At 39.0% G+C, this 16,379-nt stretch overlaps 1 protein-coding gene across 3 annotated transcripts; it reads left to right on the top strand.

Moving 5' to 3' along the window:
- The first annotated feature begins 3,497 nt into the window (after positions 1–3,497).
- On the top strand, positions 3,498–16,149 carry cd302 (CD302 molecule). Of its 3 annotated transcripts, XR_005007108.1 has the most exons (7): positions 3,498–3,919; positions 4,766–4,891; positions 5,000–5,110; positions 6,709–6,888; positions 7,693–7,713; positions 14,099–14,415; positions 15,723–16,149. XR_005007108.1 is itself a non-coding variant. In XM_036567727.1 (6 exons), the coding sequence occupies exons 1-6, from the start codon at positions 3,835–3,837 to the stop codon at positions 14,191–14,193; spliced, it is 618 nt and encodes a 205-aa protein (XP_036423620.1). In that variant the 5' UTR covers positions 3,498–3,834; the 3' UTR covers positions 14,194–16,149. The 3 variants fall into 3 exon arrangements, 2 of the variants coding, with proteins under 2 accessions (XP_036423620.1, XP_036423619.1); XM_036567727.1 differs by having other exon boundaries at positions 14,099–16,149; XM_036567726.1 differs by lacking the exons at positions 14,099–14,415; positions 15,723–16,149 and adding an exon at positions 8,910–10,535 and having other exon boundaries at positions 3,501–3,919.
- The last annotated feature ends 230 nt before the right edge of the window (positions 16,150–16,379 follow it).

Raw genomic sequence — 16,379 nt, 5'->3', positions numbered from 1 at the left:
AAATTTACATGGTATTGACAATTAAACAATATCAATGATTACACAATGTTAATATGAACTGTTTAACAGTGAGAAGTGGGGTCATGATAGAGTGTACGTATTTTTTTTTTGTTGTTCTGAGGTGACAGTTTTATATGGGGAGAAAAAAGCAGAACAAGCACATTTTGCAAGTTTAGTATTTTTGACGGATTTTCCTGTGGTCCTCTTGTCTTTTTACTCCATTTGTTTCAGTTTTCTTCTCTTTTTTTTCTATATTTCAGCCACTAAACTGAGGCTCTTCCTTTAATTCCAATTTCTTGCTTCCTAAACAGTCCATATGCTGGAAAACCAGATGTTCCTTACTTTTTTTTTTAAATAACAGAGTTTGACATACCATGTAAATACTGTTAAAGTTTCAAAGTGCACCATTCACTCCGCTGTCCATAAATGGAAACTAAGCTCATTTTGAATTTATTGGTTTTGTGATGCCACTAAAACAACAGAACAGACAGAAGTACTGGGACACCTACACATTATGCCTACAGGAGCTTTTATGACATCCCATTCTAAATCCATAGGCATTAATATGGAGTTGATCCCTCTTTGCAGCTATAACAGCTTCTACTCTTTTGAGCTTTCTACAAGATTTTGGAGTGTGTCTGGGGGAATTTTTGTCTATTCATCCAGAAGAGCATTTGTGAGGTCAGGCACTGATGTTGGACGAGAGGGTCTGGCTCTGAATCTGCGTCCTAGTTTATCCCGAAGGTGTTCAGTGGGGTTGAGGTCAGTGCTCTGTGTGGGCCAGCCAAGTTCTTCCACACCAAACCCAACCATGCCTTTATAGACCTTGCTTTGTGCACTGGGGCTCAGTCATGCTGGAACAGAAAATGGTCTTCCCCAAACTGTTCCTACAAATGTCTTGGTCTGCCGAAGCATAAAGATTTCTTTTCACTTGAACTAAGGAGCCTAGACCAACCCCGGAAAAACAACCCCATAGCGACCCCGCTCTGTAACTGTGTGTTGCTGTGGTTCCTAAATGCTTCCACTATTCAATAATACCACTCACAGCTTATCGTGGAAAATCCAGAAGTAAAGAAATTATGCTAACTGATGGTAGCATCCTATTACAGTACCATGCTAAAATTAAGCGAGCTCTTTCTTTCACAAATGTTTGTAAAGGCAGACTGCATGGCTAGATGCTTGTATATATCTGCTGATTCAACCTACAGCAGTTTGCTCCACTCGTTCACGCTGAAGTTATTAGAAGTGTTTCAGCCTGTCTTTTTTTCTGTACTGCTATGATACTATACTACTATAATACTATAATAAGTTAGAACATAGCTAATATATAGCTCATATATATACTGGTTTTGGTGCATAAAGTCACATAAATGTTATAAGTGGACCTCATGGGAAAAAAAGCAGAAGAAAAATGTAGAATGTGGCCGTTTAAACTCATCTCCCACAACCTTGGAACGTCTGAGAAGAAATCTTGCTTGAAGTAACTTGGAGTGGTTTAATTTGACCAGTCTATTACAGTTCAACACTGTAAAGTCACACATATCCACAGTCTACTCATTACTGATTCATTTGTGTTGTTTTGCCTGTCGGACCGTCATGAGAATAAAAGGCCACACAACTCACACAACGTCAAAATAAAGAAGGCTGTGTTCCTCTCAAAGTCAACAACAGCTGATAAATAAACAGAGAAGGGTGCCTGGCTGGTGTGCTCTGTCTGCGAGTGACTGAAGACTGAGTCAGAAATGCTGGAACAGTCAGATCCCGTACATCTGATACCAAGAGCACCCTCTTATCCACAGCACCTTTAGCTTAGTACTCCATATGTCCTGAATTACACCATGTAATATGTTACTCAACCCAATATGGTAAGTAGTGATACACTTGTAATGCTTCTTCTTAGCTTGAAAACACAGGATTCGTTTGAAATTTCAATGAGGTTTATATTAAAGCCATTAAAGCCCTCCCCGCTCCCCCTCCCATTTTGTTTTTGTTTTTTTGTTTTTTTTTTTTAAGCTGTGAAAATTGTCGACCACTTTGGCACTAAGCTGGAATGTCTGGAGTGAAGAAAAGTCACACAGGCTTTTGTTGCTGGGCGAGACTTGGTGCAGTTTTTTTTTGCAAAAGCCAGCAAAGTCTTTTTGTATGGAACAGTGGGGTACACTCACACCCCACAGTTCGATCATGTGTGACACACACCCCACAGGGTGTGCATTGAGCTCCTCTTCTCGCCTCCAGCCTGCAGTCTCTCACTCTCTCTCTCATTCTCTCTCATGGGTTTCTCACTCAACTGCACTCGAAGGCTGCTGTTACACAAGAATTCAAACACACTAAAACATGCTGAGAACAGTTAAAGAGGGGCATTGTTTAGCGTGTGGTCACAGCTTCTCTTGTTGAGGAGAATAAGCTACTTTGACTGCAGAGTCGGTAAGCAGGCACCACACAGTACACTGCTTCAGTGACTACAGTCAGCTTCGGATATACTTAGTCATGTTCGCATGAGTGAGACTCTCTAACTATGGCCTTAGATTTGATTTCCCCTGTAAATGAAGCAAGAATGTTTTTCTCTCTCTCTCCTTTTTAATCATATGGCTCATATCCAACAGAGGTCACCAAGTACTCAAACATCCTCCATCTACTCTCACATTAAGAAACAGAAGGCTCCATCTAGAGGCCTTTTAAAGAAAGATGAGTAGGTTTGTCCTGAGCTATAAGTGTATGCCTCAAGGTTTTTACTCATTACCGTTCTCGCCATACCATGGCTTTCTGACTCATGTCCTAAACACTCCATGTATGGTTTCCCCTGTTGCAAAATATCTGATCCAATTTATCTTGAAGTAGATGATTCCACAAATTTTGTGCATTTCAGCCATTATAGCCCTTAAAAATGAAACTTAATATATATAGCACATTGTTCAAAATCATTTATCTTGGCAATATGTGTGTCTTTGTTTGTAAATACATTGTATATTTTTATAGAAGATTCAAATAAACAACATATATATGTGTGTGTGTGTGTGTGTGTGTGTGTGTGTGTGTGTGTGTGATTTTTTGGTCATTTGGATGATGCATCTTCCTGCTGTGACTTGTAAAATATTCCTGATATTTCATAGGGGTGAATATGTTCAGGATTGAATGAACGTTGTGGGACACAAATAATTCATTTTTCACAACCTATAATGCATGTCCCATGAAAGAGGATGTTTCAAGCATGAGATGTTAATAAAGTTAGTAAAAACGTATTCATGAGCTCAGGTGAGTTAGAGCAGAGAAATACTAAACTACTATTGATAATAATAATAATAATAATAATAATAATAATAATAATAGTTGTTGTTGTTGGCAATTATTCAGTAACAATCAAACCCAAACCAGTGACCTGTACAATATGACAGAAATTTGGTCCTTTCTACTCTCCAACTGAAACATTGATCCATTCCATAGTCCAAATAATTCCCAATCCTGGAGTTTCCGTGTACTACGCATGTTTGTTTGCACGTAGTGAGTGTTTGGGAGCAGTGATTAACTCAGCTGTGCAGAGCAAACTGGAGTCAGTGAGCAGGATTGAGAAGTGCAGGTCTGACAGCCAAGCGTGTGTGAACATATTCAAAGTTTCTGCTCGTAGCCAAGTTTTCTGGACGCGTTCCTTTTCTCCCCACTCGTTTTCGGGCGAGTTGGGCCTCCTGCGCAAGGATTGGCTAGTGGCGGAGGAGTATGAGGTGTTAGCCAATCCAAGTGCAGCGCACGAAGCACTACTAGCCAATCGTGGCGCGGAGGTGGGATTTGTTGGATTACAGGTGGGAAAAACAACAACGCGTTTTGGACCGCACTGAAAACATGGAGTCGGGGAAATGGCGCTTTACTTCGTCTCTAATCCTTGCTGTGTTAACGTTTTTATGCACGCACGGACAGGTTAATGGGGGTAAGTTGGAACATCTTAACATTTACAGATAAAATCTCTTTTGTGCTGAAGGAGCGCTGGAGAAGCGGTTCCTAGTGTTGTTTATTGCTTTTTACTATGGCGGTTATGGCAGCGTTCAGAAGTTATGGCTGAACACGAACCCTAAAGTAGTGGTTACATAACTAATAGGTTAGTGTAGTTTAATTGTGTGAAAATATGTTTTTAAAAAACATGGTGCGCATGTAGTGAACGCTTGACGAGGCTGAAGTCACCTTGTTATTCTGCAGCTTCTTGTTCTAATTTCTCGGTCCACCTTAAATAGTGCAGAAGTTCCATTCTGTCGCTTCAGGCGCGAGTCGCCAGAATGTAACTGCTGCACCATTAAAGGTGGATCGAGAAAATTAGAACAATACGCTGGCGAATAAGAAGCTGACTTCAGCTTCGTGAACGCCTGGCTCTACTTTACATTTTAGACATTGTTTGTCATTAATTTCTCTGACATGACGAACGAAAAATTACAGCAAGCCTTTAGTTTGCATATTTCTTCGTTTCTTTAACCTAATAACTAAATATAGGTGGCTGCCTAGCGTGTGTTCTGTGTCTAGCTTGATCACGAGATGGTGGCTGGAAGTTTCCACATATATAAAATGAAAGAGGAAGCGAGGTTATGGCACTGGGTATGGCCCATCATCTGGAATAGGCTGCTGCTGCACGTACGCAACGTTTAACGCTGGCTCTGAACCACAGGGGTCAAGCACAGTGAAGAGCAAGCTTAAGTCTAGCATAAAACCCCAAAATGTTTACTACCTCACGTACAAGAACTGCTGCAAAATGTTTAGCATTACCAAAAACTAAAACTTCCCACAGACTGCCCTGCTGATGGACGCACATGGGTACCCTTTGGCCAGAACTGCTACCACTTCCTGCATGGAGAAGAGGACGTCTTCAAACGCTACACCATGGAAAAGGCTAAAGAAATATGTAGAGACTTTGGTACCTGTCTCCTGCTCTTAAGTCACTTGTGTTCATATCTGCACATTGTTCCTGAGTGGCCTCTCAATGTGAAGTCCTAACACTGCTCTTGATCTTTTCCTCCACTAGCCCTCCTGACAGTGCTCAGCGCTGAAGAGAATGACTTCATCGCTGACTACAGCCTGAAAGTGTGGGAAGGCAACATCGATGTCTGGCTGGGAATGTACTACGACAGTGATGGTAATGTCTGATTTTGTTGTTTTGTCTTGCGTAACTACAAAAGAACTTTTCCCATACATAGTATGTTGCATCTTACCACTGGATCTTGTGCACACAGGCAGAAAGTGATCAGAAGTGCCTGTCTGCCCTAAAATTCATACACATTAACCAGTAGTCACTAGCCAAAGAAGCACAAATCGTATTTTGAAGATGTGGTTACTTTATTTGAGCCGCCATTACTTCTAAATAATGGAATTGAAAAAATAAATGCTGTGGTTCCTGAGAGCTTTTGAGACATTTGAATCATCTTCTAGAATAAATGTGTGTTGTTGCCCTTGAAATTAATGTAAAAAGTGTGACTTTAAGTAGAGTTTTGGACTTCGTCCAGTCTTTTCTCCTTTCACTCGCAGCTGGAATGCAGCAGAATGTGTTTAATCTCCTATGAGGCAACACCTGTCAGAGTTACTCTCCAGGCAGTTAGAGATCATATGTTTAATAGTGGCTCTTTGCTTTGTATTTCATAGAACTAAGCAATAAAAGAGCACTATGGAAAGAAAGGGAATTCATGACCTCATTAAACACCTCCAGCTGTGAAGGGGAATAATACTGCTTCCTCTTGCTTCACAACATCAGGACATCCTGTGGGTTTTTTAGTGAATTGTCTAGAACTATAGGCAAAAGAAAACAATTGAACAATACACTCCCATTCAAAAGTTTTGAATCAATGTTTTCAGTATGCACACAAGTTTATAAAGTGAGTCAAATATGCTAGTATTGTCCAACTTAAGAGATTTTAAATAAATACTATGACACTAGGATGCTGTAAATAAAAACTAGAAAATATGAATTTTTCTATGTGTCCAGAGCGATGAACAGAGCTGTTAAAGAGACTGAAGTGACAGAGACAGCTGAATAATGAGAAATTATAATAAAGTGATAATCTACAGTTCATCAGATCAAATCAATGCAGATTACTTGACAAAACAATTAATCTAAATAGATAACTATAATGTACTTTATAGAATTAATCTGGGAAATATTGAATTAACCACTAAAAATGCCAAGTAGTATGTAAAATTATACCACAAAAAATATACAAACATTAACTTGGCAAGTGATACAAAAGTTTTGATTGGTAGTTTATGCTCACACCTAGACAACAGTGTAACACTCAGATGCAGTATATTTCACTGATTAAATTCTGTGTTTATTTAATTAAGGCTGTTTGATCTGTAAAAAGCTTTTTGTAGACCTGCATCAATGTGAACTTAAGGCAGTAGCACCTTTCATACACTGCGGCCATTCAAAGTGTTTTAAAAATGAGAAAATACAAAGATAATTCAAATTAAAATTTAAGATGTAGGAGAATAGAAATTAAAAACTGTGACTAAAGCACAGTTATAAACAATAGATTTAAAAGAGATAAAAATAAGCATTAAATAAACAATTAAATTAAAACTTAAAATGGCACTGAGAACAAAACAGTTTAAAATCTTGTCAAGAGAACTGAATCTAAGAGTGATTGTTTTTGAAGTTTTTGTTACTATCACTATCAATTTCTCACTGTAATTCTATTGTATTTCTCTCTCTCTCTCCCTCTCTCCCTCTGTCTCTGCTAGATGATGAGTTTAAATGGAATGATGAGTCTCCTTTGACCTTTAAGAACTGGGAAGAGGGGGGTGCAGAAGATATGCCCCTGATTGACACATGTGTCGCACTGCACGTTGCCTCAAGGAAGTGGGAGAACGTCAGCTGCTCTGAGCAGCCGGAGAATGGAGTGGTGTGTAAAACAGCCCAGAGTAAGCTACTTTTACAGTACATATGCTTAAGACTATCAATACAGATAATCACATTGCCCATCAAAAAGTGCAGTGACACATAGCTTTTCAAAACATTTCTAATAAATGAGCATTCTAATAATTTTTTTTCAGTTTCCAATAATTTAACGCATATTATAGATGCACACATTTGTTACAGTAACTAAAAAAAGTGTGAAACTCTTTGTATGAAGAAAATGTGTAAAAAACGAAGCAGTTATTGCTGCTGTTTATTTTTTTTTTTCGAGGCAAGGTAAGTTTGTTTTGTAGCACCTTTCGTACACTGCAATCAATCAAGGTGCTTTTCAAATGAGAAAATACAAAGATAAATCAAATTAAACTTCAAAGAGATTAAGGAGGAGAAGAGCAATTGAAAACATGATTAAAACCATACTTTTAAACAAGAAGAATTTAAACTTTAAATTCAAAATGACCTTTTGGATGGTAAAGTGCCGTTACAGGAGAGAAGAGCGGCAGAGCTAACAGTGTTTTAAACTGAGCTGAAGGCCTGCTTACATAGAAATGTTGTCATCCCTGCAGAAAGTTTCGTCCCATCCAGTTAGTGATGTTCTCAAGACACTTACAAAGGGAGTCAAGGTGACCTTGGTTGTCTGGGGAATTATCCCTCAGAATGAACCTTAGATTTTAATCTTACACTTTTGCAAACTGCATACTCGTTTACTAAAACATTTTGAAAAGCTAAGTGTCCCACAGTCCTACCAGTATTTATAATAATGTTTTATTGGGAGAAATACTGATCCATGGGTTATTGCATTTGTTTTGCAGAAGCAGAAAAGATAAAAATGAGTAAGTAAAATTTTATTTATTTATTTATCTGCTTATTTATTTAGTACTTTTTGGGTTTTTTATCAGTTCATAGGTAAATCTTTTGAAAATGTCTATATGTGTATATTTTGTTTTCTACTGTAATATATTGTTTTCTCCTTTGGAAAGTTTACTATATGCCCAAAGGTATTTAGACACTCCTTTTAGAGTGGTATGAATGCCCTATGGATTGAGCGATGGAGCACCATTAAAGTCACAGTGTACGATTTCAATCCAATACACTTTTGTCAAATTGAGTAAATATCTCCCCGGCTCACTGTTCTGTGTGCGCACTGTAAAAAATCTGGTGTTTGTACATAGCCCTGGCTCTATAAATGGAAAATAAACAGTGTCTCAGGTTGAACTACACAACACTCTTCCAGCCAATCAGCAACAGGGAGCGTTTGTGCTGGTGCTTAGGACAGGGAGAAGGGGAGGAGTTACGTGCTGAACTCCAAGCATCATCAAGAAGGAGAGATGGCTGAGAAACTGCCAAAGAGGAGAAAATCTGAAGAACAAAGACTGAGAAAGAAGTTCCTAGATCAGGCAAAGGTGTTTCAACGGTGCAGAGACTTCCTAGAGTTCATGGTGAGGCGTTTCCTCTGAAAGTTGACAAGGCTGAAGCTGGCTTCCTGTACGCATTTTCCAGTTCTGCCCTAAATGTTGCAGTAGTTCCATTCTGGTGCCTGAGCTGCCTGATTGTAACTGACCATTAACGTTTGTGAAGGGTTTTATGGCCACGAAGATACCCCAGTGTCATTTGCCTTGGCAATGAGCGTCCATGAATTTGGGTGCTGGCGCTTCTGAAAGTGCCCTGAAGGGAGGGGTGTATTTGTTTTTCTGTAGAGTTCAAATATTAACAGTTGTTCTCCAGAATCGTATACTGCACCTTTAAATATCTTGTAGATAAGCTGGAGTGGCATTTGTGATCCAGAGCTAATTATCCAGCATCAGTACCTGACCACACTCCTGTGGCTGATTGCAGTCAAATCCTCACAGCAGTGTTCCAACATCTAGTGTAAAGGCTGCCCAGAAGAGTAGAGGCTGTTACTGCAGCAAAGGGGGGACATTATAAATGTGATGTGATTGTTGTTACTACAGTTGCTACCTACAGATATGCATACAAATAATTTGATCAGTTTGGTGAATGGCAATGTGTTGTTGTGTCTTTTGCTCAGATGGCAGTCCTGTCCTCTCAGCGCTGGTCATCCTGAGCGTAATTGTTATTCTGGGCGTTTCTGCTGTTGTCTGGTTCCTTCAGCAAAGGCACAGCTCCGGTTCTTCCCTGCTTCTCTCTTTCGAGTACCATCCTCCTTTCAGAGCACCCTCCGCTGACCAGACATGCCTGGTGGAGGCGGAAGAGATCGACGAAACTTCTTAAAGTCCAGCAGCCCAGAGGTTCCTGATGCTGTTGTGTTTTCAGCTATGCCCCATTAGAGATTAAATGACACTGTGGATGGGTGCATACTGCAAGGAGATCATCTGTTGTTTTTAGCTATGCAAAATTAAAGGGGTATTGATTTTGGTGTGGTTAGTTAATATGCTCAATCAACACCTCTTCCGTTTTGACTTTGGTTGATCCAGAGTTTGTCAAGGGTATCTACGCCTAGTTTATAGGAGGATGAAAGATGATGGACTACATGGTGCATTTTATAACTACAATACTGTTTGCTTGTTTTTGTGACAATTGGGACGTCATAGAGAAATTCAATTCTAAACAATGTCTGAAGGTGTATGACTGTTAGGTCCATTTAAACAATGGTAACAGTGCTAAGGCTTTGTAGGGGTCTGTGCACTGGCAGCACTAAGGATATGGGGATATGATGTAGAATTTGGACAAATTATGAATTACAAATGTTGTTTTGTACAAAACCGTCCTGAAACTCTTGGATGATACATCTAATTTTGAATAGAATTTTAGATGTCTAATTTTTCTAAAGACCTCCAAACTATAAGGAGGGAGTTGTTAAGCTATTTTTCTTCTAACTCAGTGTTCTTTCTAAATTTGGAAAATCTCCCTGTCTAGATGCTGATTTTTGCCAATTCAGTCATTCTATCCCATTATGAGCCAATATTCTTCTTTTTTTGAAAGCCATTAATTAAGAATGATAGATAAGCAGTGCAAATGTAAAATCTCAAGTTTGTAAGTATTTATTTAAATAGTGGGGATAAAGCATACAGATCAAAAGAGAAATCAATAACAGCTCTGATTTGGAAACCTTTCTTTGTTGGAAAATCCGTGATTGTGGACATACTTGATGTTGTCTCATGTTTTTCTGCAGAATCTGACTATTGTAATTGTAATATTAGTCAATGCTTATTTGTTTTGCTCCTCTAAACATGAGGAGGTGCCATAGAAATGAATCAAATCAAAGCAGAAGTCGTAATGATCATGAACGCTATGTCATCTACCCATTGTTCACATTCAGTATTGTAGCTGAATCACAAGCTTTTCAGAGTGAAATTTTTATTCATTTAAGAATGAAAGAAAAATCTCTTTCTGAGGTGTTTTGGATCTGTGACTCATACTGTATGATTTTTTTCCCCCTAGGGGTTTGTGTGTATGTGTGTGGGGGTGTGTGTGCTTTTTGTGTGAATATTTCTTTGAAGAATTCCATACTTTACTGCAGGTCACATAGCTTTTAAAGTTTAATATTTTGGAAAAAAAAAAACTATTGAATGTCTTTACTAACTTTTTGTCCAGTGCTACACAAATCAGAGCTCACTTATATATTTATGTAAAATGTTGATTATGGCTTGATCTTTGTGTATAGAATAAAAGCCAGTCACTTAGTACAAGTAAACATGGTTGTGTTCAGTTTTGCTCATTCTTGCATAGGTTTGCGGTATTTTGTACAATGATAGATCCATATGATGAACTATAGATGCAGCAAACGTGAAACTCTCAGAAGTGGAGGTTGAAGCCAAGACTTGGATTCGGCACTAATGATGTTTATTTTTTGTGAGCTAATAACAGGAATTACATTATAGCAGTCTATCAGGATAAGTCATGTCTGCTATTTCCAGTTTATTTCTGAGTCATACAGAACCTGAAGTGCTGGTAAATTGCCATGTGTGAATCCTGTGAATGATAAAACACAGCGGTATGAATTAGGACAGCAGATTGAGGCCAGATTAATTACCCCTAGAGGCATTTATACATCACTGTCAGTGATGCACCCTGGAAGTGTCAGTCTACCTGTTCCACTTCAGCTCCAGTGCATCTCCAGCTAGCCGCTGAATATGGAATCGCTGTAGGTCTTGGGGTTCTGTGAGTATGCTATTATTTATAATTGATGAAATTAACGTTGTAACCAAGGAGTTTATAGCTATGTTTTGGATCAGCACCACTTATTAATAGGAATTTTTTTATTAGTTCACATTGTGCAATAGGGATGGAATAGGGCTTGTGCACAAGTATCAGACATGCAGCCTTGTTCCAAACAGCAGCTAAATGCTAGCAAATTAGGAAAGCATAGTAGTGAACAGTAGAACATCAGGGTTAGCACTCCATGTGTTCACTACTGAAGGGCAGTGTGTTTTTTCATTATTACCTCCACCAAAATATGTAGAATAGCATATGTGTAAGTAAGAATGAAGCAAACCGTCTTATTCATGCCACGTTGTCCATAGCTGCAGTGGACTGCTTGAGAAGGTGTGTCTTCATTTGCTGTCTTGTACAGCTCTAAGTTGAGTGTGATTACTCAGTGAAGTGTTCCAGAAAAGTGAATTGTAGGGTGAACTGTGGCCCTGACTGATCAATTCTTTCAACAATAAATTGCAGTACACTCTTATTCAAGGGTTCTTTAGTAAAGGGAATGGTTCTACTTAGAACCACTTAATGCTTAAATGGTTCTTTGCATGGTGAACTGGTTCTTCAGACTAATGGAGAATGTGAATGAGAATGTTTTATATGGTTTTATATAGCACCAAAAAGGGTTCTATTGTTACAAGCTTGACATCGTAACAATAGAAGAACCATTTTGGTGCTATATACAACCACACTCTTAAAAAGATGGTTCTTTAAGGTTCTTTAGTAAAGACAGTTGTTCTATATAGAATCATGAACACTTAAAGGATTAACCTTAAAAGATTCTTTGCATAAAGGGTTCTTTGCATGATGAAATGGTTCTTCAGATTGATAGAGAATATTTTATATATGGTTCTGTAGCAGAACAATTTTCAAAAAGGTTCTTTATTGTTACAATGCCAATCTTATAATACAGGAAACCTTTGTAGTGTAGTATAGAACCATTTTCAAGAGGATTCTAAATATAACCATATACGGCACATTTTTCATCAATCTTTTGCATTTCGCAATACAAAGAACAATTTAAGCATGAAATGGTTCTATATATAACTTATGGTTCTAAAGAGAACCATTACCTTTACTAAAGAACCTATGAAAAACCATCTTATTTAAGAGTGTACTCCTCAGCATCACTGCTCACTTGGCTGTTAGTTATGTAATATCAGCTTATGGCCACTAGAGTGTGCTGTGACTCGTAAAAGTTATTGAGTGAAGAGGCGTTTCTGAGTTGATTCTGCCTCTGGGCAGTTCAGACCAGAGGTTCCCAAAGTCAGTCCTAGGGACCCAATACTCTGCACATGTTTGTGTTTATCATGCTCTAACACACCTGACCCAGCACAGCACCTTGTTAATTAGCTGTTGAGTTAAATTGTGTGTTCTGGGGAAAACAAAAAGGTGCAGTGTGGGTTTCCTGGGACTGGGACCCCCTGGTGTAAATGATAATGTAAATTATACAAAGGTAACCCTTCCAGTGACAGTTCTGTAAAAAGCATTGTATGCTGTCAAAACAACCTTTGACCATTCCCTCCATACACTTCCGTTTAGTCTGTAAATTAAGCGTGGCATTGTGCCAAGAGATAAAGTGAATATCACATTTTGAAGACATATCAAAAGAAGCTTAACATCAAAGGGGAATTACACCATTTGTTCCTGAATTTCTGTTGAGATGTAAACAAAGTCAGACAGAGTGGTTGATGTGAAATGGTGTACTGGAGAGAAATGTAGTCAGACTTCTGTACAGTGGTGGTGATAGGAACTAGAGGTCGCATCACTCTCTATATCTATAATGTAAATATAGCCCTTTTATTTCCTATCCAAAATGACAGGTGGACCCATACAATCATTCTGTATTTACATAATGTTGATAATAGCAAAAATAGTGACAAATCCACTATTTTCTTGGGGTACTAGTTTTCCTTTGCCTTTACATGCATTTTAAAAACACATTTTAGGCCAATATCTTATCTCAAAACTATCATAAAACAAAGTCTTAGACATATTCATTACCATTTCTTGTAATTGTTTTCTGTGAGGTAGCTTTTAGAAGTGTTAAACATTTCAGGTGTCTGGTTCCTATGATTAGGTTTCTATACCACTCTCAATGACTCTTTACATCTTACTAATTGCATCATGCAGACAGTTTGAGGAATTAGTGGAATTCCCCTTTAAATTATTTTGTTTTGGTTCATTGTTGTCTTGCTTAGCCGAATGTAGCTGATATGAGTTCGTTGTTGATTTGCAGAGGCCTTGGGAGCAGGATGTGATGGAAGGCAGCCACTACCTGTCATTATAGTCCAGTCGCTCCTCTGCTCCAAAGTCCACAAGACTGTGTGCGGGTCAGCAGGTTCGCTGAAACAGACTGATATCACTATGACACAGATATTCAGTCTGTTCAGACCTGCCTTTTAGCTGCAAGCTGGAGCTGTACCTTACACGGCTGGTTAACAGGATCAAATGTTAAATATAAGCCAGTTATAAAAAGGGCAAAAATTGTTCTGGTCGACGCAAGTGTTGAACAAAAGTTTGGATGAAGAACATCAAGGGACACTCTATAGTGTTTCTATAGTAATTCTAGTAGTGCCAGACTCGTTCTCACTGATCTACCTATATATGAGCAGAGAATATTTATGACTGTCTGAGGTCAGCAGGGTTGAGAGCAAGAAGAGGAAAGTTTTGTGCTGAGGACAATGGAGATTTCTCGGTTACTTGAAAGAGTAATCGGGTCATAGTATCTGTGGCATGCGGCCTTATCCGCGCTTGGAGTGAATCATCAGCATACACATAAATGTCAGGTCAAACTCTTACTCAGACTGCCTCAAACACACATATACACACCCTCGGGATTCCTGATGCTACAATATTATAAAACTTTTTAGACCTTTACGACCTTTGATAAACAGCTGTTAGAAGTTAAGAAATGTACCCAACCTACTTCACCCCCCCCCCATCTCTTGCTCTCTCTCTCTCTATTTATCTCTCTCTCATCTCCACAGATGTCTAAGAATGGAGGAATCCTCAGTGACGTTTTTATTCCTTTTCTCCCCTCCGGTTTCCCAGGGCTCAGGAGACTGTCGCAGCCTCTTAGGTCTGGACAAGTGAGACGAGACGTGCATATGCAACAAAGCCTAATTTATTGGAGAGGAATACAATAGTTCCTGGCTGGGAGAGGGGCGGACTGGAGGAGGATCCGCACGCTGCATCTGCACTGCAATGAGGACAATGGGAGAAACGCTCCTGCCTGCTTCTATATGCTGGCAGTTTCATTTTATAAGCCATGCAATCCAGCAAGCATACAGCTATAGGACAATGATGGCTGGAGTGATACTTCCAAAAAAGTATGAGAACATGATGCCTGCCACCATTAGCTGATCTAGGTATTGTCATTTTCTCAGCATACTCTAGTGTTTTTTCATGTTTTTACCCTTATGGCACATATCTCTCTTAAGTCACATTGGTGTAATTAATTTCATTATGAGAATAATGAACTAGACCACAGCTAAGAAGCATTATTGGTTTAGAAATGAACAAATTGTCTATCTTCCTAGGACTGTGCACTTACATTGTTTTTCTTAAATTGGATGTTCCTTATCATGCATAGAGGTGATTAACATAATTAATGGGCTTCTTGATATGAGTAAAAAGAGCCTCTCGTCTGTCGTTGCCTAAGATTCCTGGAGAATGATGGCCCCAGCTTTCATTCTAATTACACTGCACTGCCTAGCATGGTGCTTTATTTCGTCAGACAGGCTTCAGCTTTTGTCTTCTATCTCTCCTCTGCCTGTGCGCTCTCGGCTGCTGGCCTGTTCGCCTCAAGATGGATGGTCTGTGTGGAACATGCATTACACCAGGCCTGTCACCATTATGATTATGGCTGTAATGGCCTATTTTTGACCAAATAACACGAAAGGCGTCTCATTCACACGTCCCTGCTCTCCGCTGCTGCCTGAAGGAGGAAGGCGTTAGCTCTGACCTGAACTTGCTAATTAAAAGGGACAGAGGCGCACATTAATAAGACATGACATTCAGTGACAGTTGGCATGGAAATGTGCAGACCAGATAGGCTATTACAGCTGCTGCACACCAGGAATTGGAACCATTTTCGTCCTTTGTTGCAAAAAATGGTGTTTGCGCACGTGTACTGAAGCCACTAAAGACTTTCAAAGGCCTCGATGCGCTGCAGTTGGGGGTTAAACTAGGCCAGAGCTCACCTGAGTTGAGCTCCTGGCTTGTACTGAATTTAGGTTTTTACTAAATTCGATTGAATTACTATGATGCTTGGCCTTCTGACTTGCCAACTGACTGTTAATGCTAAATGTACTTAAAGAGTACATCATGGAAAACTGAATTTTCCTAACTTAAGAAAAATAAAAAAAAAACACTCTTCATTCCACAGTGAATGAAGTGTCCGTATATAGAAACTAAACTGAAAAAAACCCTGCTTTGAATTCAGTGTTTTTGTGATGTCAGAAAAACATCATATTTACAAATATTCACCTATTCAGCCTACAGCAGTATTACTCTGCCCATTCACACTAACTACACTAACTAGCTAATGTTATAAGCTGTGTTTCAGTCCGAATATAACAGCATGGTAACAAAAACAGCCAGTTTAATTCTTAGAGATAAAGAGAGGTTGGAAACCATCTTGTAAAAATTAATTTTGTCTGTTTTTGGTAAACAGAACAACACAAAAGTGGATGTCAGCAGAAAAAATCAAATGCAGTCAAAGTGTAGGATATGGGCCCCTTAAAGCAGTGAGACCTCTCTGGTGGAAATGTGTATTTACACACAACATTGCGGAGGAGCATTTTGTCTCGTCAGTTGAGCTTCGGACCCCCACAAGCGGATGAATCTGATGATTGCAAGCAAGTGGCACGAGTAATCAAAGAGGACTTGGTCAAAACTCCGTGAAGGACATTTCTTCTGAGGATATGAGTGAATTATCTACTAATGTCATCATACTTTCATAAGTATAATGTTGATTTTGCCTTTGAGACCTAAGCATTGAGTCGATGATGATAATATGTAAAGACATATGATGAAACTACGAAATCCGACCTGACATCTCTGACTATTAAATGGCTATTCAGGCCTTACAGGTCAACTCACAGCAGCGCACACGCCGTATTTAATGTGTTTTTTCTCCTGACTCAGTAACGCTACTTCTTTCAGTTTTAACAAAGAAAATCTTATGTACTGCTACTTTAAAGGTAAACATGTTTGTAGATTAATATTACTAATCAGCTTCATTGAAAAAAGGGAAATTGGTTAGTTATTTTATATAGGAAGGCTAAAGTTTTCAGTGTTGCAATGGTGAACCAACGTTTTCTGGATGAAC

Source organism: Colossoma macropomum, unplaced genomic scaffold (assembly GCF_904425465.1).
Source record: "Colossoma macropomum unplaced genomic scaffold, Colossoma_macropomum, whole genome shotgun sequence".
Classification (NCBI taxonomy): Eukaryota; Metazoa; Chordata; class Actinopteri; order Characiformes; family Serrasalmidae; genus Colossoma; species Colossoma macropomum.
Note: the sequence above shows the minus strand (reverse complement) of the source record. Positions and strands in the feature narration are given on the sequence as shown.

Bases quoted from the DNA above. Each gene is read 5' to 3' on its own strand.
- cd302 (XM_036567726.1), top strand. From the start codon at position 3,835: ATGGAGTCGGGGAAATGGCGCTTTACTTCGTCTCTAATCCTTGCTGTG. The intron at 3,920-4,765 runs GTAAGTTGGAAC...AACTTCCCACAG, and splicing joins GCACGGACAGGTTAATGGGG to ACTGCCCTGCTGATGGACGC. The intron at 4,892-4,999 runs GTACCTGTCTCC...TTCCTCCACTAG, and splicing joins AGAAATATGTAGAGACTTTG to CCCTCCTGACAGTGCTCAGC.